Here is a 25,794-nt window from a genome sequence, read left to right on the forward strand (position 1 = left end):
GGCACTCTCATTAATGAACACAATAAACTGCTGAACTCACACCATCATTTGGAAAAGGAGATGTTCCAACTCAAAAATTATGTAGCAGCAATTGATGACCGGACCAGAGACCATAACATTAAGGTGCGTGGCATACCCGAAACAATCCAACCAGCAGAATTACCTAATTTTATCCAAGGATTTATTAAAGATATGATACCATCTGCACAACGTGATGATCTTGCCATCGACTGGGCACGGAGACTACCTCGTCCTGCCCAATTACCCTTGGATACCCCAAGGGATACATTGATTAGGATCCACCACCTTCATATTAAAAGCCATTTTCTCATGGCGACTCGACAACGTAAACCGCCATCTTCTGCTTATGCTAACATTTCTGTGTTTCAAGACCTTACAGCAGCAACTTTGCAGGCTCGAAAATTGTTCGCTCCGATCACCTCTATATTGAGGAACAGAGGAATCCGATATCAATGGGGGAAACCAGCCAGCCTCCTTGTCTTTCACGGCCCACAACCCTCACTGTTACCCACGGTAGACGCTGGACTCGCATTTCTACAAAAATGGAAATTGGACTTCTCCCCAAAGGCTGATACAGACACCACCATTCCATCCAAGACTGGGAATACCTCTCATTAATACCTTCATGTGGTAAACGTTGTTTCTAATAAGTCTGTGCAGGACTTTCTCTCCTCTCGGTGGATCTTGAATTTTTTACACCTGCATACTGTTTCTTCCTCAGCTTGAACCGGACTCAGTACCCCCAATGTTGGTTTGATGTTCTGTGATGGTTACTGTATAGTACCATCCGAGCATTGTAAATGTACCCCTACTAACATGGTTTATACACATCATAGGCTCTCTAGCGGCTTACACTTTCACTTTCTACACCCGCCTTACTTCTCCGCCATAACATATATAGTGTTTTGACGTAGCTACCTATATAGAGCCACTTGCCTTTATGTGATGTTTGTCTTAGTATACAACGTCTTGTGTTTGTTTGTCTGTTTTATGTTGCTGGTCTCTTGATGTTTAACATTATGTTCACGACGCTGTTCGCATGATATCAGATGTCTTAGTGCTACTTACCTTGCAGCTATGACTGGCTCATATATAGCCGACTTCTCCTACTTATCTGACTAATACTACATCACTATACCTCAAACACACCTGCCATACACCTAGTCAACCAGCTACTTATTTTCATTGTTAAACCGTACCTTTATTCTATTAGTGGTTACTATGCTCTTCCTACTGCGAATTGTTATAACTTTCTCTGTGTCTTTAACCAGTTTACTGTGTGTGAAAAATATTGAAAACTGTACTAATAAAAAACTATTGAAACAGACAGGGAGCGGGTGGCAGGTGAGTTGTGTGTTTTTTTGTTTTTTTTATCAGCTTTCCACGGAGGGAAGAAGGGGGGCCATCTATAAGGGCAGAGGGTATCTATAAGGGGGGGAGAAGGGCACATCTATAAGGGGAGAGGGCATCTATAAGGGGGGAGAAGCTGCCATCCATAAGGGAGAGAGTGAGAGGGGCGCATTTATAGGGAAGGGGGCCATCTATAAGGGAGGAGAGGGGGCCATCTATAAGGGAGGGGAGAGAGGGGGCCATCTATAAGGGGGGGGGGGGAGATGGGGGCCATCTATAAGGGGGGGGGGAGATGGGGGCCATCTATAAGGGGGGGGGGAGATGGGGGCCATCTATAAGGGGGGGGGAGATGGGGGCCATCTATAAGGGGGGGGGGGAGATGGGGGGCCATCTATAAGGGGGGGGGGGAGATGGGGGCCATCTATAAGGGGGGGGGGGAGATGGGGGCCATCTATAAGGGGGGGGGAGATGGGGGCCATCTATAAGGGGGGGGAGATGGGGGCCATCTATAAGGCAGGGGAGAAGGGGCCATCTTTAAGGGAAGCGGCATCTATAAGGGGGGGGAGAGGGGGCCATCTATAAGGGAAACAACACACTCAGCCTACCCACTAAATGAGGGTGCAAAACGGCCATTACAGATGTGCAGTGTGTATAGTGATGAGGATGGTGTCAGTGTGAGGAGCCTAATAAGTCCATAGCTCCCAACTGTCCCGGATTCCGCGGGACAGTCCCGTTTCGGGGTGCTGTCCGCGGTCCCGGAACGGCACCCAGTGTCCCACATTATATGTGGCCCCACCAAAAAAAACGATAAACCAGTAACTCACCTGTCCGCCGGTCCCAGCAGCTCCTCTCCCGGCAGAGCGCGCACTCCCGTCATCCTCCAGGGCGGGCAGCAGGGTATACAGACACTGACTGTGCCGGAAGTGACCTGCAGACTCTATCATGAATTACTTCCGGCACAGTCAGTGTCTGTATACCCTGCTGCCCGCCCCGGAGGATGACGGGAGTGTTCGCTCTGCCGGGAGAGGAGCTGCTGGGACCGGCGGACAGGTGAGTTACTGGCTTATTGTTTTTCTGGTCGAGCCACACAAATGGGAGGATTGGCTACTATGTGAGGCGCTATATGGGGGATTGGCTACTATATGGGGGGATTGGCAACTATGTGGGGCACTATATGGGGGATTGGCTACTATGTGGGGCACTATATGGGGGCATTGGCTACTATGTGGGGCACTATATGGGGGCATTGGCTACTATGTGGGGAACTAGCTACTATGTGGGGCACTATATGGGGGCATTGACTACTATGTGGGGCACTATATGGGGATTGGCTACTATGTGGGGCACTATATGGGGGCATTGGCTACTATGTGGGGCACTATATGGGGGCATTGGCTACTATGTGGGGCACTATATGGGGGCATTGGCTACTATGTGGGGCACTATATGGGGGCATTGGCTACTATGTGGGGCACTATATGGGGGCATTGGCTACTATGTGGGGCACTATATGGGGGCATTGGCTACTATGTGGGGCACTATATGGGGGCATTGGCTACTATGTGGGGCACTATATGGGGGCATTGGCTACTATGTGGGCACTATATGGGGGATTGGCTACTATGTGGGGCACTATATGGGGATTGGCTACTATGTGGGGCACTATATGGGGATTGGCTACTATGTGGGGCACTATGTGGGGGATTGGATACTATGTGTGGCACTATTGGGGGGTTGGATACTATGTGGGGCACTATAATGGGGGATTGGATACTATATAGGGCTTTTTTGGGGGGATTGGATACTGTATAGGGCACTATTCAGTCAGCAGCATATGGTGACTGTAGGGGAGTGGCTATGGAGGGTCGCTATGGGGTGTGGCTATGGAGGGTCGCTATGGGGGCGTGGCTATGGGGACCGCGGCGCACATGTCCCTCTTTGCTCTTTGCAAAAGTTGGGAGGTATGATATATCTGTCTGGCAGATTCTGTGGATTCGTGGCTCGGAGAACTTCTCATAATGGCCCAGGACAGATGGAGAAGATGAAAAGGGAAGAACTCCGATCAGAGAAGACGTCCCCTGTGAGTCACCTGATATAACAGCACTGTAATGTATATGGTGTACAGAACCTGTTTAGGGCTGGGTTCACACTACATATATTTCAGTCAGTATTGTGGTCCTCATATTGCAACCAAAACCAGGAGTGGATTGAAAACACAGAAAGGATCTGTCCACACAATGGTGAAATTGAGTGGATGGCCGCCATATACCGGTAAATAACAGCCATTATTTCAATATTACAGCCGTTGTTTTAAAATAACAGCAAATATTTGCCATTAAATGGCGGCCATCCACTCAATTTCAACATTGTGTGAACAAAGCCTTTGTGTTTTCAATCCACTCCTGGTTTTGGTTGCAATATGAGGACCACAATACTGACTGAAATATACGTAGTGTGAACCCAGCCTAGAGCTACATCCACCTCTATATGACTGGATGAGGTGATGGTGATCTGTGTACAGTGGATGTTATTCAGTAGCAGCGGTGGTTTTAGTCAGTATGCGGAGGTGTTAGTATGTGGTGGTGTTTGTCAGTAGCAGTGGTAGTGTTAGTCAGTGTGTGGTGATATTTTTTGTTACTTGTTATCTGGTACTGTGTTTTATTGGTCTCAGTATACAGGATTTGGTCAGTAAGAATATGGTGGTGATGGTAGTGGTGTGGTGGTAATATTTCCATTTTTTTTATATTTTATTGGTTTTCGGCATTGTAACAAAAATTAATATATTGCACTGTATCTCATGCATCACATTATGAGAGGATGTTAGTTACTTAACAACATAAAACAAAAGAAAAATATTACATTTCTGTAGTGTAAAAGTCAGACATAAAATGTCCCAAAAAGAGTCCCTTAGTATGTTCTGTAGAGGTTGAGAAGTGGGAATATTTCCTTCTTATATACTGGTAATATTGGTCTCAGTATACAGGATTTTGTTAGTAACAGTATTGCGGTAATATGTATGGTGATAATATTTTCCTTTATGCTGGTGTTATTGGTAATATCTGTCTTGGGGGGGGGGGGGGGGGGGGGTATATATATATATATATATATATTGTGACAATCTGGGGGTTACTCACTTGCTGGGATCGCCATCTCCTGGGCCTGAGACGGTTGGCACATCACAAATTGCAGTCCAGTCAGCGCTGTACAGCTTTATACTGACCTCAGTCAGCTTTATTTATCCGTTCAAAGAAAACACAAGACATAGGCAACACTGCCAATAAAATAAAACCTAGGCCGTCTAGCCACTGACTAACACCACAGCTTCCCTAGCTGCACTTCTGAGCCTAATGCTCAATATCTCCATCTCCACTGGTCTCACCCAGACTTGTCTGCAGCTCCCACAGGCCTAGCGCTGCCTGTGTTTTCCCACCCTGGGAGTCTTCACCTGGGAAGCTCTGGAGTCTCTAATAGAGCTCCACCAGGTGGTTTCAGAGCCTCATTAGCTCTAAGGCTGGAGTGGAGTATCTGGACCAGGAGCTTCACCTGAACTCCAATTCCCACTCCAGAGGCATAGAACTGCCTCTTACAGCCCCACCATGCCACAATATATATATATATATATATATATATATATATATATATATACACCAGTAGCATCACTTGGTCGTGAAGGGGGGGGGGGGGGGCAGTTGACCTCTCGCATCAGGGCCCAGGAGACATTAGCTACGCCCCTGGTTACAGCTATGATGAGATTACCTCCACAGTCCTGTCCTCTGATGTAAGCCCCAGCCTGAAGTGGATCTGCTATGATTTGGAAGGTGAGGGAGACTTCCTGGGTCAGAGTACAGTGCTGTAGACCCCGCTATGCAAACCATGCCCCTCCCCCACTCGCCCTCCCACCCAGTACAGGGAGCACTTAAAGAGGATGTACCACCTGGTACATCCTCTTTAACCTGAACCCACAGATCGATCGGCGCCGGCACGGAGAAGCCGGTGCCGCGGTCCGTTTTCAGACAGCCGCCCGGTTCCCGTGCACTGCGCCGTTCGATCTTGCGGTACCGGCCAGTGCTGAAGCACTGGAGGCCGGCCGGGCGCCCCCAGTGAAAGGGAATTCCCTCCCCTGTATGACGCGGCTCGCTTATAATGAATGGAGCAGCGTCATACAGGGGAGGGAATTCCCTCCCACCGGGGGCGCCCGGCCGGTACCGCTGGATCGAACGGCGCAGTGCACGGGAACCGGGCGGCGGTCCGAAAAACGGACCGCGGCACCGGCTTCCCCGTGCCGGCGCCGATCAATCCGTCGGTTCAGGTTAAAGAGGATGTACCGGGTGGTACATCCTCTTTAAACCAAAACAATGCTCTTAAACCAAGTCACCATTTTGAAAAACTGTGAGCTCTTAAAGGGGTATTCCCCCCAAGAGCTAAAAACTTAAATGCTCCCAAAACTAGCCAGTCTTACTCAGCAAGTCCCCCTGAGTATTTTGAGCCATCTCCCGTCTTTCTAGCTGCTTCCGTTTCATAGTTAGAATGACATAGTTAGAAAACTACATCTCCCATTATGCAATGCTTATGTCTGATTGGTACATGATGTAGCAGAGCTGATATCCACAAGATATAGCAGTTGAGCGAGTAATATAGAGTTGCGTGAGTTGTATAGCAGAGTTGAATAAGTGATCCAGCACAGTTGAGTGAGCAAAACAGTAGTTGATTGTGTGATATAGTAGAGTTGATTGTGTGATATAGTAGAGATGATTGTGTTATGCAGCAGAGTTGATTGTGTGATGCAGTAGAGTCAGGGCCGCCGATAGGGCAGTACAACTGGTACTGCCATATGAAGCCCGGACCCTAAGAGACATGGGGGGGGGGGCCCGCCGGCCGCCGCCCCCCGTCCGCTAGCACACACCCCCCCCCCCCCGGCTACCTAACAGCTACAGTCAGGGCACTATTAGTTCATGGGGGCACCTCTGGGGGCATTATTAGTTCATGGGGGCACCTCTGGGGGCATTATTAGTGTATGGGGGCACCTCTGGGGGCATTATTAGTATATGGGGCACCTCTGGGGGCTTTATTAGTGTATGGGGCACCTCTGGGGGCATTAGTAGTTCATGGGGGCACCTCTGGGGGCATTAATAGTTCATGGGGGCACCTCTGGGGGCATTATTAGCTCATGGGGGCACCTCTGGGGGCATTATTAGTTCATGGGGGCACCTCTGGGGGCATTATTAGTTCATGGGGCACCTCTGGGGGCATTATTAGTTCATGGGGGCACCTCTGGGGGCATTATTAGTACATGGGGGCACAGCAGGGAATCCTACATACAGGGGGCACAGCGGGGGATCCTTCATACAGGGGGCATCCCACATTCCTACTCGCTTTACTGCACATAACACCAAACAGCGCAGTTACTATGGGAGCCTACGGGAGGGAGAAAGGAAAGGAAGTTGCTAGAAATGTGCGGAGCCTAAATTGTTTGTCTCGCAGGTTCTGAAAAGATGAAACATATCTGGAAGGAACAGGGCCGGATTAAGGCTGGTGGAGGCCCTGGGCAAAAATTTTGTTGGGGGCCCCCCCATTTTTTTTTCCAAATATATCCCATACAGCGATCTATACAGGTGGCTACTTACTGTAGCACTTTGTATAGGAAAGGACAGGGGTGATTCTAGCCTCTCTGCTGCCCGAGGCGAACTATAGAATGACGCCCCCCCCCCCCCCCCCCCGGTCAATCCGCCCGCATTATAATCCACTACTTGCCCCCCCCCCCCCCCCCACACTGCTGTCCCCAATAAACATAATGTTTGGTCCCTTGCTGCACAGAGGATGTCAGGAGAGGAGGGGGCTGACTTTATAGGAGAGGTCCCAGCAGCACAGAGGATGTCAGGAGAGGAGGGGGCTAATCCTATAGGAGAGGTCCCAGCAGCACAGAGGATGTCAGGAGATGAGGGTGCTAATCCTATAGGAGAGGTCCCAGCAGCACAGAGGATGTCAGGAGAGGAGGGTGCTAATCCTATAGGAGAAGTCCCAGCAGCACAGAGGATGTCAGGAGAGGAGGGTGCTGATCTTTTAGGAGATGGTCCCCCTCTTCCCCCCTTATAGATGGTCCCCCTCTTCCCCCCCTTATAGATGGTCCCCTCTCCCTTATAGATGGTCCCCCTCTCCCCCCCTTATAGATGTCCCCCCTCTCCCCCTCCCTTATAGATGGCCCCCCTCTTCCCCCCCCTTATAGATGGTCCCCCCTCTTCCCCCCCTTATAGATGGTCCCCCTCTCCCCCTCCCTTATAGATGGTCCCCCTCTCCCCCCTCCCTTATAGATGGTCCCCCTCTTTTCCCCTCCCTTATAGATGGTCCCCCTCTTCCCCCCTTATAGATGGTCCCCCTCTTCCCCCCCCTTATAGTTGGTCCCCCCTCTTCCCTCTCTCCCCCCCCTTATAGATGGTCCCCCTCTCCCCCCCCCTTATAGATGGTCCCCCTCTCCCCCCCCCCCTTATAGATGGTCCCCCTCTTCCCTCTCCCCCCCTTATAGATGGTCCCCCTCTTTCCCCCCTCCCTTATAGATGGTCCCCTTCCCCCCCTATAGATGGTCCCCCTCTTCCCTCTCTTCCTCCCTTATAGATGGCCCCCCCCCCTTATAGATCGTCCCCCTCTTTCCCCCCTCCCTTATAGATCGTCCCCTCTTTCCCCCCTCCCTTATAGATGGTCCCCCTCTTTCCCCCCTCCCTTATAGATGGTCCCCCTCTTTCCCCCCTCCCTTATAGATGGTCCCCTTCCCCCCCTACCTTATAGATGGTCCCCCTCTTTCCCCCCTCCCTTATAGATGGTCCCCTTCCCCCCTACCTTATAGATGGTCCCCCTCTTTCCCCCCCTCCCTTATAGATGGTCCCCTTCCCCCCCCTATAGATAGTCCCCCTCTTCCCTCTCCCCCTCCCTTATAGATGGTCCCCCCCTTATAGATGGTCCCCCCTTATAGATCGTCCCCCTCTTTCCCCCCTCCCTTATAGATCGTCCCCCTCTTTCCACCCTACCTTATAGATGGTCCCCCTCTTTCCCCCCCCCCCCTGCACAGCAGATAAAACAAAAACAAAAAACAGCACACAACTCACCTACCCTCCGTTCCCCCGTCGAGCCTCTCTGGTCTGGTCCCGGCTGATGTGCGGCTGCCGGGGGTGTCCCGTCCTGTCCCCGGCAGCGCGCGCATCACAGAGCTCCCCGTGCGCCTGTGACTTCCGGCGCACAGGGAGCTCTCTGATGCGTGCGCTGCCGGGGACAGGACGGGACACCCCCGGCAGCCGCACATCATCCGGGGGACTAAGGCTGCATTCCCACGTTCCGTGATCCTGACGGATCACGGACGTGGAATGCATGTACTGGAGCCCCCCCCGCGCCCGGGCAGTATCTGTAATGAGATGCTGTGAGCGGGGGGGACTGTATTCATAAGCGCCGCGCTGTAGTATCAGCACGGCGCGGCTGATTTAGTACAGCGGGGCGCTTATGAATACAGTCTCCCCCGCTCACAGCATCTCATTACAGATACTGCCCGGGCGCGGGGGGACTCCAGTACATGGTACAATCAGTGGCGGATTATAATGTGGGCGGCCGCCCGAACCGCTCATATTATAGTCTGCCACTGAATGCCGCAGGGCCGTTTTAATACATTGGTGGGCCCAGTGCACAGCCCTCAAGAGTGGCCCCCCCCTTACCTTTCTGAACATTGTATAATGTACTGAATTTGCCCCCACACTGTATCAAGAGCCCCAGTACATACAGTAGTTACCTTATAACACTATTTCCACAATACAGTGATTACATATTACATAAAAACTGCACTAAACAAAACAGAAAGATATCACCAATGATACCATTACATAATACCGCCACATCATGACCCCTAACACTACAATCCTATAACAGAGTGCAGTTACATCCAGTGACTCACCGGGGGTGTTTTCTCCAATCAGAGTCTGTCACCTTTTCTTTTTCTCTCCATCCAGCCTGGGCCACCTTGAAGTCTTCTCCTGGCTGTGAATCTTCTCTCCAGAATCTGCCAGACAAATATTTTAGGCTCCAACACATCCAGTAGTTAGGTCCCTTGTACCCCTATACAGTAGTTACACCCCTCTGTACTCCTACATAGTTACACCCCTCTGTGCCTCCATAGTTTTAAGGTGTCCCTGTAGTATATAGACCCTCATGTGCTCCTCCAGTTATATACAGCCCTCCTGTGCGCTCCCCCATTAGTATATAGCCCCCCTGTGCACTCTCCCCAGTAGTATATAGCCCCCCTGTGCTCTCCCACAATAGTATATAGCCCCCCTGTGCTCTCCCACAATAGTATATAGCCCCCCTGTGCTCTCCCCCAACAGTATATAGTCCCCTGTGCTCTCCAATAGTATATAGACCCCTATGCTCTCCCACAATAGTATATAGCCCCCCTGTGCTCTCCCCCAATAGTATATAGCCCCCCTGTGCTCCCCCCAATAGTATATAGCCCCCTGTGCTCTCCCCAATAGTATATAGCCCCCCTGTGCTCTCCATAATATATAGCCCCCCTGTGCTCTCCCCCATAGTATATAGACCCCTGTGCTCCTCAATATGATATAGCTCCCTGTGCTCACCAATAGTATATACCTCCCCTGTGCTCCCCAATAGTATATAGTCCCCTGTGCTCCCCAATAGTATATAGCTCCCCAGTGCTCCCCCATAGTATATATTCCCCTGTGCTCCCCCATAGTATATAGCCCCTCTGTGCTCCCCAGTAGTATATAGCCCCCTGTGCTCCCCAGTAGTATATAGCCCCCGGTGCTCCCCAGTAGTATATAGCTCCCCTGTGCTCCCCAGTAGTATATAGCTCCCCTGTGCTCCCCAGTAGTATATAGCTCCCCTGTGCTCCCCCATAGTATATAGCTCCCCTGTGCTCCCCCATAGTATATAGCCCCCTGTGCTCCCCCATAGTATATAGCCCCCCTGTGCTCCCCCATAGTATATAGCCCCCTGTGCTTCCCCATAGTATATAGATTCCCTGTGCTCCCCATAGTATATAGACCCCTGTGCTCCCCAGTAGTATATAGTCCCCTGTGCTCTCCCATAGTATATAGGTCCCCTGTGCTCCCCCATAGTATATAGCTCCCCTGTGCTCCCCCATAGTATATAGCCCCCTGTGCTCCCCCATAGTATATAGCTCCCCTGTGCTCCCCCATAGTATATAGCCCCCTAAGCTCCCCCATTGTATAAAGCTCCCTGTGCTCCCCAGTAGTATATAGCCCCCTGTGCTCCCCAGTAGTATATAGCTCCCTGTGCTCCCCCACAGTATATAGCTCCCCTGTGCTCCCCCATAGTATATAGCCCCCTGTGCTCCCCCATAGTAAATAGCCCCCTGTGCTCCCCAGTAGTATATAGCCCCCTGTGCTCCCCAGTAGTATATAGCTCCCCTGTGCTCCCCAGTAGTATATAGCTCCCCTGTGCTCCCCAGTAGTATATAGCTCCCCTGTGCTCCCCCGTAGTATATAGCTCCCCTGTGCTCCCCCATAGTATATATTCCCCTGTGCTCCCCCATAGTATATAGACCCCTGTGCTCCCCAGTAGTATATAGCCCCTTGTGCTCCCCCATAGTATATAGCTTCCCTGTGCTCCCCATAGTATATAGCTCCCCTGTGCTCCCCCATAGTATATAGCCTCCTGTGCTCCCCCATAGTATATAGCCCCCTGTGCTCCCCCATAGTATATAGCCCCCTGTGCTCCCCCATAGTATATAGCCCCCTGTGCTCCCCAGTAGTATATAGCCCCCTGTGCTCCCCCATAGTATATAGCCCCCCTGTGCTCCCCCATAGTATATAGCTCCCCTGTGCTCCCCAGTAGTATATAGCCCCCTGTGCTCCCCCATAGTATATAGCCCCCTGTCCTCCCCTATAGTATATAGCCCCCCCCCCCCCCCATAGTATATAGCCCCCTGTGCCCCCCCATAGTATATAGCCCCCTGTGCCCCTGTCACGATCCCCGTGACTTAGGTTCTGGCTAGTAGGCAACCGGGCTCACCTCGGACCGTCTTGGATCAGCTACCAACCAGAACCTAACACCAAGCTACACTTTTTCTGCTGCCACCACACGTCACAATAAGGCTGACGTGACACCTTACCCTTATGCACACCTAAGGCAACTACAAATTACATCTATCACAATCTTATGGTAATCACTTACCCCTGGTAACGTTTTACTTCAGAGACATAGGGCCTTTTTAGAACACAGGAAAGCTCTTATTAAAGTGAAATTTAATATCAAATAAAAAAAGGACAGTGCATACAGTACAGGTCACAATAAAAAAGAGATGGTACAAAATATACAGACATACATACACAGTAAAAACAGTTCTTAAAATAAAAAGGAGAAAACCAGAACCTACTTTGCTATCGGGCTGTTTGGAACTGGAACGCTATGGGGATTAGCAGGAACGGCGGGCCAACACACTCATAACAAGTTCCCCAAGTGTTGAACACTCTCCCATCATACTCCCTGCCTTATCAAGCATGGTGAGAGCAGTTGTCTCCCTCCCTCCTCTGACCTCACAGGGGGGTGACAGGGACTATGCTAATGAGCTAATGGTCCATCTTTTATGACCGGAGACGCTTGCCTGAAGATTTTCAAATCCTCATAACTTGGCAGGCGCGTTTCCGATAAGCATTCCAGGGGCATCAAACTACGGGGCATCACCTGCCGGTCACGGGCATACCAACCATGGGTCTGGTGTGTACCCGATTAGGGGAGTTACAGGTTTCCCTGGGTTCCCCTAGAGCCACTTTCTTGCTTTTACAATGGTGGGTCCCTCTCCCTACCCTGCTGACCTGTAGCGAATCTCACCTCTGGAATATGACAGCTTGTCATCTTTCTGAAGGGGTCAAATTTCTCCATAGATGTCTACAGTGACCTCTGATTGTCTCCTGCGTGAACTCTGGATGCATATTGCAGCCAGACCCCTTGTCATAAAGCCATTACGCCATGAGGACGTTTTATTGCGCCCCCAGTCTGGTAAGAGATAAGCGAACCTGTTAATATCCAGGACTCTCACTATATGGCCCCAATCCATCTAGCCATGACATCTAGTGCCCAAAGGAAAACAGGACACCAGCTTCAAAAAGAAACAAAAAAAAGTGTGTGTGTGGGGGGGGGGGGGGGGGGGTGAGGAGCTTTGCCAAATATGAGTGATCAGGGATATTTTATTCAAGATCGTGAATATATATTGATCATCCTCACACCTCCCCCTTTGAGATATGGCACGGGACTATTGATCCATCCATCAATATCCCACGCCATCCTCGACCACTTCGCCCTGCCGGGACAATCCGTCAGCATTACCATGATTACTTCCCTTCTTGTGTTGGATGGTGAACTCATACTGCTGCAGCGCCAAACTCCACCTCAGCAACTTCCCGTTGTCACCAGCTACCCGGTGTAACCAACTCAGAGGGTTGTGATCAGTAATGACCGTAAATCGGCGCCCATACAGGTACGACTGCAACTTCTGCAGGGCCCACACGATGGCTAAGCACTCTTTCTCCACCGTGGCGTATGCTACTTCCCTAGATAGCAGTTTCCTACTCAGGTAAAGTATGGGATGCTCTTCCCCTGCTGCATTGACCTGACTGAGCACAGCGCCTAGGCCATATGCGCTGGCGTCAGTCTGGACGATGAATTGGCGGTTAAAGTCGGGGCTTTGCAAGACTGGTGCGCTTGCCAGGGCCCGCTTTAGCGCCGTTAGAGCTTGCTCACAATCTGGGGTCCAACTAATCACTTGTGGCAATCTCTTTTTTGTGAGGTCCGTTAAGGGTTTTGCAAGGGTGCTATAGTTGGGAATGAACTTCCTATAGTACCCTGCAGTCCCTAGAAAGGACATCACCTGCTTTTTGGTCTTGGGGGTGGGCCAGGCTACAATAGCCTCCACCTTACCTTGTTCGGGTCTCAAGGTCCCTCCCCCTACTCTGTGTCCAAGGTACTGGACCTCTGTCATGGCCATCTGACACTTTCCAGGCTTGATTGTCAGCCCGGCTGTTTGGATCCGCTGTAGCACCTGTGACAGGTGGGACAGGTGATCCTCCCAGGTCTGACTAAACACAGCGATGTCATCCAGGTAAGCTACTGCAAACCCTTCAAACTCCTCGAGCAGCTGGTTAACCAAGCGCTGAAATGTGGCAGGGGCATTCTTCATGCCAAAGGGCATGACGACATACTCGTACAGCCCAAATGGCGTGATGAAGGCTGACCTCTCCTGGGCTTCTTTGGACATGGGAATCTGCCAGTATCCCCTACTTAAGTCCATAATCGTGATGTATTGGGCACCGGCGAGCTGATCCAGTAACTCTTCAATGCGGGGCATCGGATACGCATCGAACACCGTGATGGCATTCAGTTTCCGATAGTCCCCACAAAAACGAGTTGTCCGGTCTTTCTTAGGGATAAGAACAACCGGTGAGGCCCATGAGCTATGGGATCTCTGGATCACGCCCATGCCCAACATCTCCTCTATCTCCCTCTTCATGTCCGCCCGCACCTCTAAGGAGACCCGGTAGGCTGACTGTCGGATAGGGAGGTGCGCACCCGTGTCTACATGGTGCACCGCAAGGCTAGTCCTCCCTGGTTTCCCCGTGAACGTGGACAGGAAAGGGTTCAGCACCGCCCACAGCTGGGACTTCTGGGTCTCTGTTAGCTGTGGGTTCAGCTGGGCCTCGGCTAGGGTCCCCTCGGTCTTTGCGTCAGCTACGACGTCAACTAGACTGTCACTCTCCCCTTCCTCTGGCAGACTGCACACTGGCATGACACACGTGTCACGCTCCACATGGGCCTTGATCATGTTAACATGAAACACTTTGTGCTTCTTGCGAATATGATCAATAGTGACAACATAGTTCACATCATTCACCCGCTGGTGAATGGTGTAAGGACCTTCCCATGCGGCCTGCAGCTTGTTTTGAGGCATGGGTACAAGTACCCACACCTTTTGTCCGACGGCGTAAATGCGCTCTCGGGCATTTCGGTCGTACCACCTTTTCTGACTATCCTGCGCCTGGGCCATGTTCTCCTGAACCAGGCCGGTCAGGGTTTCCATCCTCTCCCTGAATCTTAGTACATAGTCTACGACCGAGGCGTCAGGGTGACCCACTTCTCCCTCCCAGGATTCCTTGATGAGATCTAGGGGACCCCGTACTCGTCTTCCATAGAGGAGCTCAAACGGAGAGAACCCAGTGGATGCCTGAGGTACTTCTCTGTAAGCAAATAGCAGGTGCGGGAGGTACCGCTCCCAGTCCCGTCCGTGGGACTCCACAAGCATCTTGAGCATCTGCTTGAGGACGCCATTGAACCGCTCACACAGACCATTAGTCTGTGGGTGATAGGCACTGGCGACCAGATGCTGCACCTGTATTTTCTTGCAGAGGCACTCCATCAAGTTAGACATAAACTGTGTTCCCTGATCCGTCAGCATCTCCTTAGGAAATCCTACTCGGGAAAAGATGGTGAGAAGTGCATCCGCAACTTTATCGGCCCTGATGGAGGATAGGGCAACTGCTTCTGGGTACCTAGTAGCATAATCTACCACGGTAAGAATGTAGCTTTTGCCAGAACTACTGGGTACTGCTAACGGTCCTACAATATCTACGGCCACCCGCTGGAACGGCTCATCTATGATCGGTAAAGGGATGAGGGGAGCCTTGGGAACATGCCCAGGCTTTCCCATCCTTTGACAGACCAGACATGACCGGCAGAAGTTAGCCACTTCTTTTCCCATACCCGGCCAATAGAAACGCTGTTTCAACCGGTCCTGGGTCTTGCGGATACCCAAGTGGCCTGCGAGGGGTATCTCATGGGCCACTTGCAGTAGTCGCTCCCGGAATGGACGAGGCACTACCAGCTGCCTACTCTGCACCCATTCCGGTTGATCCTCGGTGGGAATCATCTGCCTATAGAGACGGCCCTGATCCCAGGTTATCCGCTCGGTATCAGACTCAGCCGGGGTGCTATCAGCCAGCTCTCTCAGTTTCTGTAACGTCCCATCAGTCAGCACAGCTGCCTGAAATTGGGCCCAGTCACTTTGAGAGTTGCCAGACATCACCTCGTCTGCTCTGATGCCTTGATTCAGCTGTGAGCTGTCAGCTGACCCTCCAGCTGCTGGTATACACACCGCAGGGGGGCTTCCACTCACTGTGTCAGAGTGGCCCCGCCCACTACGCGTCACCACAGCTATGTACTTACAATCTGTTCCGCCCACCTGCTGAGGATCAGGGGTGAGGGGGACAGATGGAAGCCTGGTACAGTCCTGGTTATATACATCAGATTCATTACCTATGTCATTGGCATCAGGATTAGTACTCATGTTTATCACATTTAAAGGGTTAGTACAAACAGTGAGGTCATCTTTATAGACCTCCGCACTAGCACCAACCAATGAGGGGGATGCACATGAAATGCCAGGAACCTGTGAATCCTCCCTGACATCAGCAGGTACATAGTGGGAGACTAAGGAACCAAGATCAGTGGCTAATAAGACATCCGTGGGAATATGATCCGTCACTCCCACCTCCCTTATTCCACTCCCAGCCCCCCAGTCAAGAAATACCCTCGCCATGGGCAAAGCGGGGCTCACTCCTCCAATCCCAGTCACAGTTCGTGTTTTCCCAGGGATTAAGTCCTCTTCGTTCACCAGTTCCGGGCGAACCAGGGTGATCTCCGCCCCAGTGTCCCTCAAGCCCATCGTGATTTTGTTACCCACGGTAACGGCCTGCATGTTATCACTGAGCTTCCCTCCCCGTCCACCCACAAACAAAACAGTAGATGGGGAAACCGGTGATTTGGGCACAGGGGTTGGTTTCTTCCTCTCGGGACAGTCTCGACTAATATGTCCCCCTTTGCGACACATAAAACAGATGCGGGTATCAGCAACAGGTTTGGTGGGGACCACAGGGGTAAAACCCCCAGAGGGTCGAGTAGCAGGGACAGAGTTGGTAGAAGTCTGCTTACCCCCTTTCCAGCTGGTCACTGCCGGCTTCTGATAGTGCGGGGCCCGATTGGCGGTGTACGTGTCGGCCAGCTTGGCTGCTTGCGCGGCATCTCTGGGTTCTCGGTCCAAGATGAACTGACGAACTTCTGCGGGACACAGGTGCAAAAACTGATCCTTGACCATCAGGTCTTTGAGATCCTCAAAGGTGTGGATAGACAGTCCTTCGATCCACTGGTGAAAGTTGGTGTTCAATCCATCAACGACATCTGAGTAACTGTCATGAGGTCCACGCTGCATAGCCCGGAATCGTTTCCGATACATCTCTGGCGAGAGATTGTATTTCTGGATGAGGGCTTGCTTAATGGCCTCATAGTCACTGTCCTTGTCTCTGGGCAAGGAGACAAAAACCTCCAGGGCTTTGCCTCTCAGTCCTGGGGTCAAGTACCGCGCCCACTGCTCACAAGGCAACTGGTACTGTCTGCAAATTTTCTCAAAGCCTCTGAGAAACGTGTCCAGGTCCCCATCCTTCTCCATCACCGGGAAGTGATCTAAACGGGGTTTAAGGTGTCCCGTCTCACTGGACTCACGGTTGGGTGGGAAATTACTGGACCTCTGGGCACGTGCTAGTTCCAGCTGATGCTGCCTCTCGGCCTCTGCCTGTCGTGCGGTGAATTCTCGTTCAGCTTGGCGTTCGCGTGCTGCGAATTCTCGATCAGCCTCCTGCTGTCGTGCTGCTGCAAATTCCCGTATAAGCTCCAACCGCACAGCTGGGTCGCAGTCGGCCATCTGTTGGAGAATCAAAGGTAAAGGAGAGTCCGTACCATTCTGCGGACTGGCGCTACCAGTACGTTGGTGCCCCATTGATTCCAGAACCGGACCCTCTGCTGCCTCCGATGATGGTGTGGAGACCACAGGCTGCTCTGGCCGGGCATCATCTTCCATCAATGCTTGGATCAGCTGGTCTTTACTGCGATTCCCTCCTTCCAGACCTCTTTGCTCACAAAGGCTGCGTAGCCCATCTCTCGTGTAATTTCGATATGCCTCCGCCATTTTAGCAGGGATTTGCCAAATAAAAGATAGGATAGAAGAACAGAGAACAGGGGAGGGGAAAAACTGTTTCACGTATATATATATATATGTCTGTTATAACCAAGTGTATGCACTGAGAGCCTTCCTGTAGACTGAGAAAGTCTGCTACAGATAACTCAGCCCTTAAGTGTACAGAGCAATTTATTACTCCACAGACTTAATGTTCTAAGATATCCCACCGCTGCCACCAATTTGTCACGATCCCCGTGACTTAGGTTCTGGCTAGTAGGCAACCGGGCTCACCTCGGACCGTCTTGGATCAGCTACCAACCAGAACCTAACACCAAGCTACACTTTTTCTGCTGCCACCACACGTCACAATAAGGCTGACGTGACACCTTACCCTTATGCACACCTAAGGCAACTACAAATTACATCTATCACAATCTTATGGTAATCACTTACCCCTGGTAACGTTTTACTTCAGAGACATAGGGCCTTTTTAGAACACAGGAAAGCTCTTATTAAAGTGAAATTTAATATCAAATAAAAAAAGGACAGTGCATACAGTACAGGTCACAATAAAAAAAGAGATGGTACAAAATATACAGACATACATACACAGTAAAAACAGTTCTTAAAATAAAAAGGAGAAAACCAGAACCTACTTTGCTATCGGGCTGTTTGGAACTGGAACGCTATGGGGATTAGCAGGAACGGCGGGCCAACACACTCATAACAAGTTCCCCAAGTGTTGAACACTCTCCCATCATACTCCCTGCCTTATCAAGCATGGTGAGAGCAGTTGTCTCCCTCCCTCCTCTGACCTCACAGGGGGGTGACAGGGACTATGCTAATGAGCTAATGGTCCATCTTTTATGACCGGAGACGCTTGCCTGAAGATTTTCAAATCCTCATAACTTGGCAGGCGCGTTTCCGATAAGCATTCCAGGGGCATCAAACTACGGGGCATCACCTGCCGGTCACGGGCATACCAACCATGGGTCTGGTGTGTACCCGATTAGGGGAGTTACAGGTTTCCCTGGGTTCCCCTAGAGCCACTTTCTTGCTTTTACAATGGTGGGTCCCTCTCCCTACCCTGCTGACCTGTAGCGAATCTCACCTCTGGAATATGACAGCTTGTCATCTTTCTGAAGGGGTCAAATTTCTCCATAGATGTCTACAGTGACCTCTGATTGTCTCCTGCGTGAACTCTGGATGCATATTGCAGCCAGACCCCTTGTCATAAAGCCATTACGCCATGAGGACGTTTTATTGCGCCCCCAGTCTGGTAAGAGATAAGCGAACCTGTTAATATCCAGGACTCTCACTATATGGCCCCAATCCATCTAGCCATGACATCTAGTGCCCAAAGGAAAACAGGACACCAGCTTCAAAAAGAAACAAAAAAAAGTGTGTGTGTGGGGGGGGGGGGGGGGTGAGGAGCTTTGCCAAATATGAGTGATCAGGGATATTTTATTCAAGATCGTGAATATATATTGATCATCCTCACAGCCCCCCCTAAACCCCCCCCCCCCCCCCGTAGTATATAGCTCCCCCTCCCATATAACATTGAAAAAAACAAACACTGTTACTCACCTGGGTCCTCGCGTTCCTCTTCTCTTCCCTCCTGTGGCCGCACTTCCTGCAGTCACAAGAGGCTGCACTCCCCTCACCCTCGCGCCGACGCTCCAGTGACGTCGGGCGCTAGAGGGAGAGCGCGGCCTCTTTTGACCGCAGGAAGTGCGGCCACAAGAGTGAGTGACTGACAGGGAGGGAGCCAATGGCTCTCTCTCTGTCAGTGTCGCTGCTGCTGCAGCGCGGGAGCGCCGCAGCAGCAGCGGACCGGGGCAGCGGCGGGCCGGGGGGCCCGGCAGGGGGCGCCATGGAGGGGTAAGTAGATTACCCATCCATGGCGCCCCCCCTGACAGGCTGGTGGCCGGAGCCCTGTGCGACCGCATTGGTCGCACATAGCAACGGCCGGCCTGCTCGGGGGGGGGCCCTTTAACCAGTGGGCCCGGTGCACGTGCACCATGTGCCCTCTGGTTAAAGTGGCCCTGAATGCCGCCCCCATGAAGATAGCTGGTGGCGCCGCCTGAGGCAGACGACTCAGGTCGCCTCATCATTGCGGCGCCCCTGGGAAAGGAGTATCACTCAGTAGTGTGTAGAGGTGGAAAAGAGGTAAATCTAGTATAGATAATAATCCACCGGTTCCAAATGATGGAAATAAGGACAATATAGTCTTGAGTAATTAATTGCAAGTGCTTTTGTGCATCTTTTATTGCGTAACATTGATGAAAACAGACATATCCCGACGTTTCGGTGAATGCACCTTTCTCAAGGAGTCTATAAATATGGAATACAGAGATCAATATCAGATTTGTCGTATATGAATACAGTAGATATGATACACAATTAATGGTGGCATAGGTGTGCATGATGATAAAGATGTGGGGGAAAAAACCCCGTGGGAACATAATACATAAGCAATAAATGAGAAAGGGGTCTATAAACAAAGAATGTACAGAAAGGACAACAATAGGATATGGAGGATGTTCTAGGTCTATGGATGAGTAGAGAGAGGGACGATGTAGTCCATGGCTACAGGAAAAAACATATACAGAAGATTAGTCATATATAAATATACAGGCATGTCAATATCCTGATAATCGCATGTACCGAGTAGAACAGTGCAAGGTCAGGGTGTAATGGTCAGAGGCGGAAAGGAGACAAACAGGGGGGAGGAGGTGAGAAATATATAGAGGAGAAGGGTAGTACCTGGAAGTGGATATCAACAGGGAGTGGAAGGAAGATGGGGCTGGTGAGGCAAGGCTGCGCCTGCTGAGGGGAATAAGGGATATTAAATCATGAATGATGAGTGGAGAACCTGTATGAGTGTGCAGGGTAGGGTTATAAGTTACCATGAAGGAGCGGTTCCGGGCAGAATGTAGGCTTCCACACTCGTGTGTGATGAGGCACCGGACAGTCCAGCTGGAAGGGTAAGGGTGGAGGTAAATAGTGGTGGCCAATTTGGTAGGAAGGATATAAGGGGAAAAGTATGGTTACCTGGGCGTAGATCTGCCGAAGGGCTGGTGATGTTGCGAGGCTATGTCGCGGGCTGATGACGTAGTGAAGCTGCGCCGCGTCGCTATATATAGGAGCGGCGCGTGCGCAGTAGGTCATGGGAGGGGCTGGGTGACGTGCGGCCGTGGAGGAGCGTGAATGGCTGATGCTCCATGATGTGGATGAGATGGGCGGAGTAAGATAGGAAGGGGGCGGATATGCCGGGTGACTGTGGGCAGTGTGACGTATGAGTCAGGTGACGCTGGATATAGTAAGGCCGGGGAGGAGCTATGCTGATGGTGGAGGGGGGACAAAGTGTGGGCGGAATGTAACTGAGTGGAGGGTATGAGACGGAAACAAGGATAAGTAGAGAGGGGAGTGGCCTAAATGTGTAAACCACTGGGGACGGGGGAAAAAATAATAATCAGTATATGAAGGATGGGGCTGCAGAGGGTATATATATGGGAAAGAGATAGATCTATAGGGAGATAGTATAATATAAATGGAAAGTCAGAGAGGATCTGGGAGGAAAAAAAGAGGGAAAGAGGGGAGGATAGAGAAAAGGCTGTCGGGGTATGCACTGTTCATACTACCTGTCAGCTGCAAGAGCGGGCATGGGTCAAACCTGTGAGGAGGTATAATGATGTTAGTAATAATCAAACCGCAGGGAAGTGATGGTAATAACATATCGCATCATAAGTCAAAATAGTAGAGGCATAGACAGATACACTAGGGTCAAGTCAGACTCTTTCTTGCTTAATTGTACATGAGTTCATACTCTCTGTTTAGTCCATTAGGTTCCAGTGTTCCCAAGGTGTGGATCCAGTAGGCCTCTCGTTCCTTCAGTCTCTGGATCCGATTGCCACCCCGGCGCGCCGAGGGGATCTGTTCAAGTACCTGGTAGCGTAGTTGGGAAATATTGTGTTTGGCTGAGATAAAATGGGCTGGTATGGGTAGCAGAGTGCGGGCGCATCTAATGGTTGATTTGTGTTGTGAGATGCGGTCCCTTATGTGTTGGGTGGTTTCACCCACGTAGCCAAGGCCACAAGGACACTTGATGAGATAGACGACATAGCTGCTATCGCATGTATGGAAGCCATTGATATTGAATTTCTTGCCTGTGCGGGGGTGAGTGGCATAAGGACCCTTAGAAATATTGGAACACTGGTGGCAGTGGAGACAGGGGAAAGTGCCTCTTTTCTGTGTTGCTAAGAAGGTCTGTTTGTTAAGTTTTTTGATTGATCCTATGTCAGCCCGTACTAGGCGGTCACGGAGGTTGGGTGATCTTTTGTGGCACATGAGGGGTGGGTTCTGAAATTCGGTAATATCAGGATAGGCCTGGGTCAGAATGTTCCAATGTCGTCTGATGTTTTGTTGGATGAGGGGTGAGAAGGGATGGTAGGTGTTTACAAATGCTATACGTTTGGTGTCTGATCTCACCCTTCTGTCCATGAAGTTGATCCTAGTGTGGTCGGTCGTGTGGTGTGGGTAGCCTCTGCAAGTAAATTTACTAGACATCTCATCCAGTCGTGTCTGTCTGGTAGTGGAGTTAGTAACAATACGATTAACCCTGCAGAATTGAGATTTGGGTAGGGAGTTTTTAACTGATCGTGGGTGACAGCTGGAGAAGTGTAGGAGGCTGTTCCTGTCAGTTGGTTTGACGTAAAGGTCTGTGGTGAGTCTGCCAGTGTCGTCCTTGAAGACCTGTGTATCCAAGAAGCTGATGGTAGAGGTGTCATGATGTATAGTGAATTTCAGTCCTGGTGTGTGATGGTTGATGTCATTGAAGAATTCTAGCAATGTGTCAGTGGAGCCTGTCCAGATACAGAAGATGTCGTCAATGAACCTTTTCCAGAGTTTGATATGGTGTGTCAGATGGTGTGTATAGACAAATGTATTTTCAAAGTTGGCCATAAATGCATTAGCATACGGAGGTGCCACGTTAGAGCCCATCGCGGTGCCAGACGTCTGTATATAGTACTGGTCACCAAACAGAAAAAAATTTTTTGTCAAAATGATACGGAGGAGTTCAAGGCAGAAGTCCTTTTGAGATTGTGTTAGTGTGTGATCGTTGTTAAGGAGAATACTGGTGGCAATGATGCCGTCGTTATGTGGGATGCATGTGTACAGGCTACAGACATCAAGGGTCACAAGGATACTATCAGGGGGCACCGGGCTGGCTATGTTTAGATGAGTCAAAAAATCAGACGTATCTAACAGAAAGGATCGTGTATGTCTGACTAGGGGGGTAAGGATTTTTTCCACAAATATGGCAAGAGGTGACAAGATTGAGTCAGTGGAGGCCACGATAGGACGACCTGGTGGTTTTTGGAGGTTCTTGTGAATTTTGGGTAGGGTGTAGAACACCGGGGTCACTGGGTTGTTGTTCGTGAGAAACTCTTGTAAGTGGTTATCAATGGTGTTGTTATGGATGAACCTATCTAGGATGGATTGGATGTCCCGAGAGATCTGTGGGGTGGGGTCACTATCAATGGCCATGTATGTATTAGTGTCATTAAGTTGTGTCTGAATCTCAGAGATGTAGTAGGAGCGATCTAGGACTACAATGGCCCCGCCCTTGTCTGCCGGTTTAATAATGAGATCCTTGTTTTTGGCCAATGTGTCGAGTGCCATGCGTTCCATGTGGGGGAAGTTGTTTTGTAGACGGTAATGTCCCTTATGAATTTTGTCTATGGTATGATTAATATCTCTTTGAACTAGAGAGATATATGTTTCGATGGGGTGGTGGGTCCTAGGTGGGTTGTAGGAGCTACGATTGCGAAGACCGACCCCTTTCAGGGTGAACATCCCTGTTGGTGTTGGTCTTGCGGTATCTGTAGGTAGTTTGTCAAAGTGGGCCCTCAAGCGCAATGTCCGGAAAAACCGGAAAAGTTCTTGATCGAGCTTGAAGCTATCAAATCGTGGTGTTGGACAAAATGAGAGTCCCTTCTGTAGGAGAGACATCTCAGCTGGTGATAAAGTCTTAGAAGAAATGTTGTAAACAAGAGGTTCGGTTCCTACCTGGGAGCGGGTCTGCATCCTGGGTTGATGTCCTCTGGTGGTAGTCTGGTTGGTGCGGTTGCCCTGGCGGTTGCGGTTCCGTGGGCCGTGGAACATTCTGCCTCGATATGACCCAAGATCACTACCCGAGCTTGAGGATGCCTGGTCCTCCGATGAGTACTGTGGTTGCCTATGGGAGCGGTGGCGGGGAGGTAGGGTTTCTTGCCATTTGTAAACCTGGTCTCGTAGATAATCTTCGGTGTCGCGGAAGAACTTGTTCCTCTTTTTGTCTTCTAGCTTTACCTTGAAATCATTTGTTGTCTTGTCTGTGTTCTGTTTTAATGCTGACCAATCTTCAGGTGTCAAACTGTTCTGGAGTTGGGTTTCCATGGTACTGATTCTTGTGTTGCAATCCCTGATGGCTTGGTCCAGGAACTGCAATGATAGTAGAATTATGTCCATAGAACATTTATTTAGAATACCTTCGAACTTGGTGCAGTAGTCCTGATTTTCACTGAATAGAGTAGGTCTCAGGTTGACTCTGAGACCGCGTGGTATCCGCTGTACTCTGTGGTACTCTGCCAGAGTGGCGCTGTGTAATTCCAGAGATGTAATACGTTTTAGTTCTCTCTCATAGGTGCGGCCCCGCAATTCGCTTGATGGTATCTGTAAGAACTGACTGGAGCTGGTGATCCGTGCCATAATCTCTCGTGCCTCATCGTTGTTGAATGAAGTCGTGTGGAAAGCCATAGTTGTTTTAAGACTGGTGTAGCTCCAAAAGGGCTTATACAATTTGTATAGGAAAGGAGTATCACTCAGTAGTGTGTAGAGGTGGAAAAGAGGTAAATCTAGTATAGATAATAATCCACCGGTTCCAAATGATGGAAATAAGGACAATATAGTCTTGAGTAATTAATTGCAAGTGCTTTTGTGCATCTTTTATTGCGTAACATTGATGAAAACAGACATATCCCGACGTTTCGGTGAATGCACCTTTCTCAAGGAGTCTATAAATATGGAATACAGAGATCAATATCAGATTTGTCGTATATGAATACAGTAGATATGATACACAATTAATGGTGGCATAGGTGTGCATGATGATAAAGATGTGGGGGAAAAAACCCCGTGGGAACATAATACATAAGCAATAAATGAGAAAAGGGGTCTATAAACAAAGAATGTACAGAAAGGACAACAATAGGATATGGAGGATGTTCTAGGTCTATGGATGAGTAGAGAGAGGGACGATGTAGTCCATGGCTACAGGAAAAAACATATACAGAAGATTAGTCATATATAAATATACAGGCATGTCAATATCCTGATAATCGCATGTACCGAGTAGAACAGTGCAAGGTCAGGGTGTAATGGTCAGAGGCGGAAAGGAGACAAACAGGGGGGAGGAGGTGAGAAATATATAGAGGAGAAGGGTAGTACCTGGAAGTGGATATCAACAGGGAGTGGAAGGAAGATGGGGCTGGTGAGGCAAGGCTGCGCCTGCTGAGGGGAATAAGGTATATTAAATCATGAATGATGAGTGGAGAACCTGTATGAGTGTGCAGGGTAGGGTTATAAGTTACCATGAAGGAGCGGTTCCGGGCAGAATGTAGGCTTCCACACTCGTGTGTGATGAGGCACCGGACAGTCCAGCTGGAAGGGTAAGGGTGGAGGTAAATAGTGGTGGCCAATTTGGTAGGAAGGATATAAGGGGAAAAGTATGGTTACCTGGGCGTAGATCTGCCGAAGGGCTGGTGATGTTGCGAGGCTATGTCGCGGGCTGATGACGTAGTGAAGCTGCGCCGCGTCGCTATATATAGGAGCGGCGCGTGCGCAGTAGGTCATGGGAGGGGCTGGGTGACGTGCGGCCGTGGAGGAGCGTGAATGGCTGATGCTCCATGATGTGGATGAGATGGGCGGAGTAAGATAGGAAGGGGGCGGATATGCCGGGTGACTGTGGGCAGTGTGACGTATGAGTCAGGTGACGCTGGATATAGTTATATATGTGGGGAACTAGCTACAGACAGGCCGGAAGCTCACAGTGCAGCCCCGCGATGCCCGAACTTCTTCCCTGCTCAGCAGCGTGCGTGTGACGTCATCACGCCGCTGCCAAACAGGAGAGAGGTTCGGGCATCGCGGGGCTGCACTGTGAGCTTCCGGCTTGTCTGTACCGGAAGCTCACGCCGACCCGGCATGGGGGAGACCTTTCCAGCCTGCCTCTGTACCTGCCTGATCCCCCGGCCGACCCATCGCCCCCCCCAAACCGCCCGGGCGCGGAGGTTGGCGCCGGGGCGTAGGAGGGGTTTAAAAAAAAAAAAAAAAAAAAACCTCCGGAACTCCCCTTCCGGGTTTCAGCT

The 25,794-nt window shown here is 50.5% G+C and overlaps 1 protein-coding gene across 1 annotated transcript; it reads right to left on the bottom strand.

The window, feature by feature from the left end:
- Positions 1–19,886: 19,886 nt before the first annotated feature.
- LOC138789601 (uncharacterized) lies at positions 19,887–25,313 on the bottom strand. Its single transcript, XM_069968327.1, has 5 exons — positions 25,166–25,313; positions 25,021–25,090; positions 23,459–24,940; positions 21,031–21,062; positions 19,887–19,975 (listed from the first exon to the last, which is right to left on the bottom strand). Exons 3-4 carry the CDS (start codon positions 24,185–24,187, stop codon positions 21,057–21,059), a joined length of 735 nt encoding a protein of 244 aa, XP_069824428.1. The 5' UTR covers positions 24,188–24,940; positions 25,021–25,090; positions 25,166–25,313; the 3' UTR covers positions 19,887–19,975; positions 21,031–21,056.
- Between the last annotated feature and the right edge of the window lie 481 nt (positions 25,314–25,794).

The sequence above is a fragment of the Dendropsophus ebraccatus genome, chromosome 4 (assembly GCF_027789765.1).
Source record: "Dendropsophus ebraccatus isolate aDenEbr1 chromosome 4, aDenEbr1.pat, whole genome shotgun sequence".
In the NCBI taxonomy this organism is placed as follows: Eukaryota; Metazoa; Chordata; class Amphibia; order Anura; family Hylidae; genus Dendropsophus; species Dendropsophus ebraccatus.

Coding starts and splice junctions, on each gene's coding strand:
- LOC138789601 (XM_069968327.1), bottom strand. CDS start 24,187: ATGGCTTTCCACACGACTTCATTCAACAACGATGAGGCACGAGAGATT.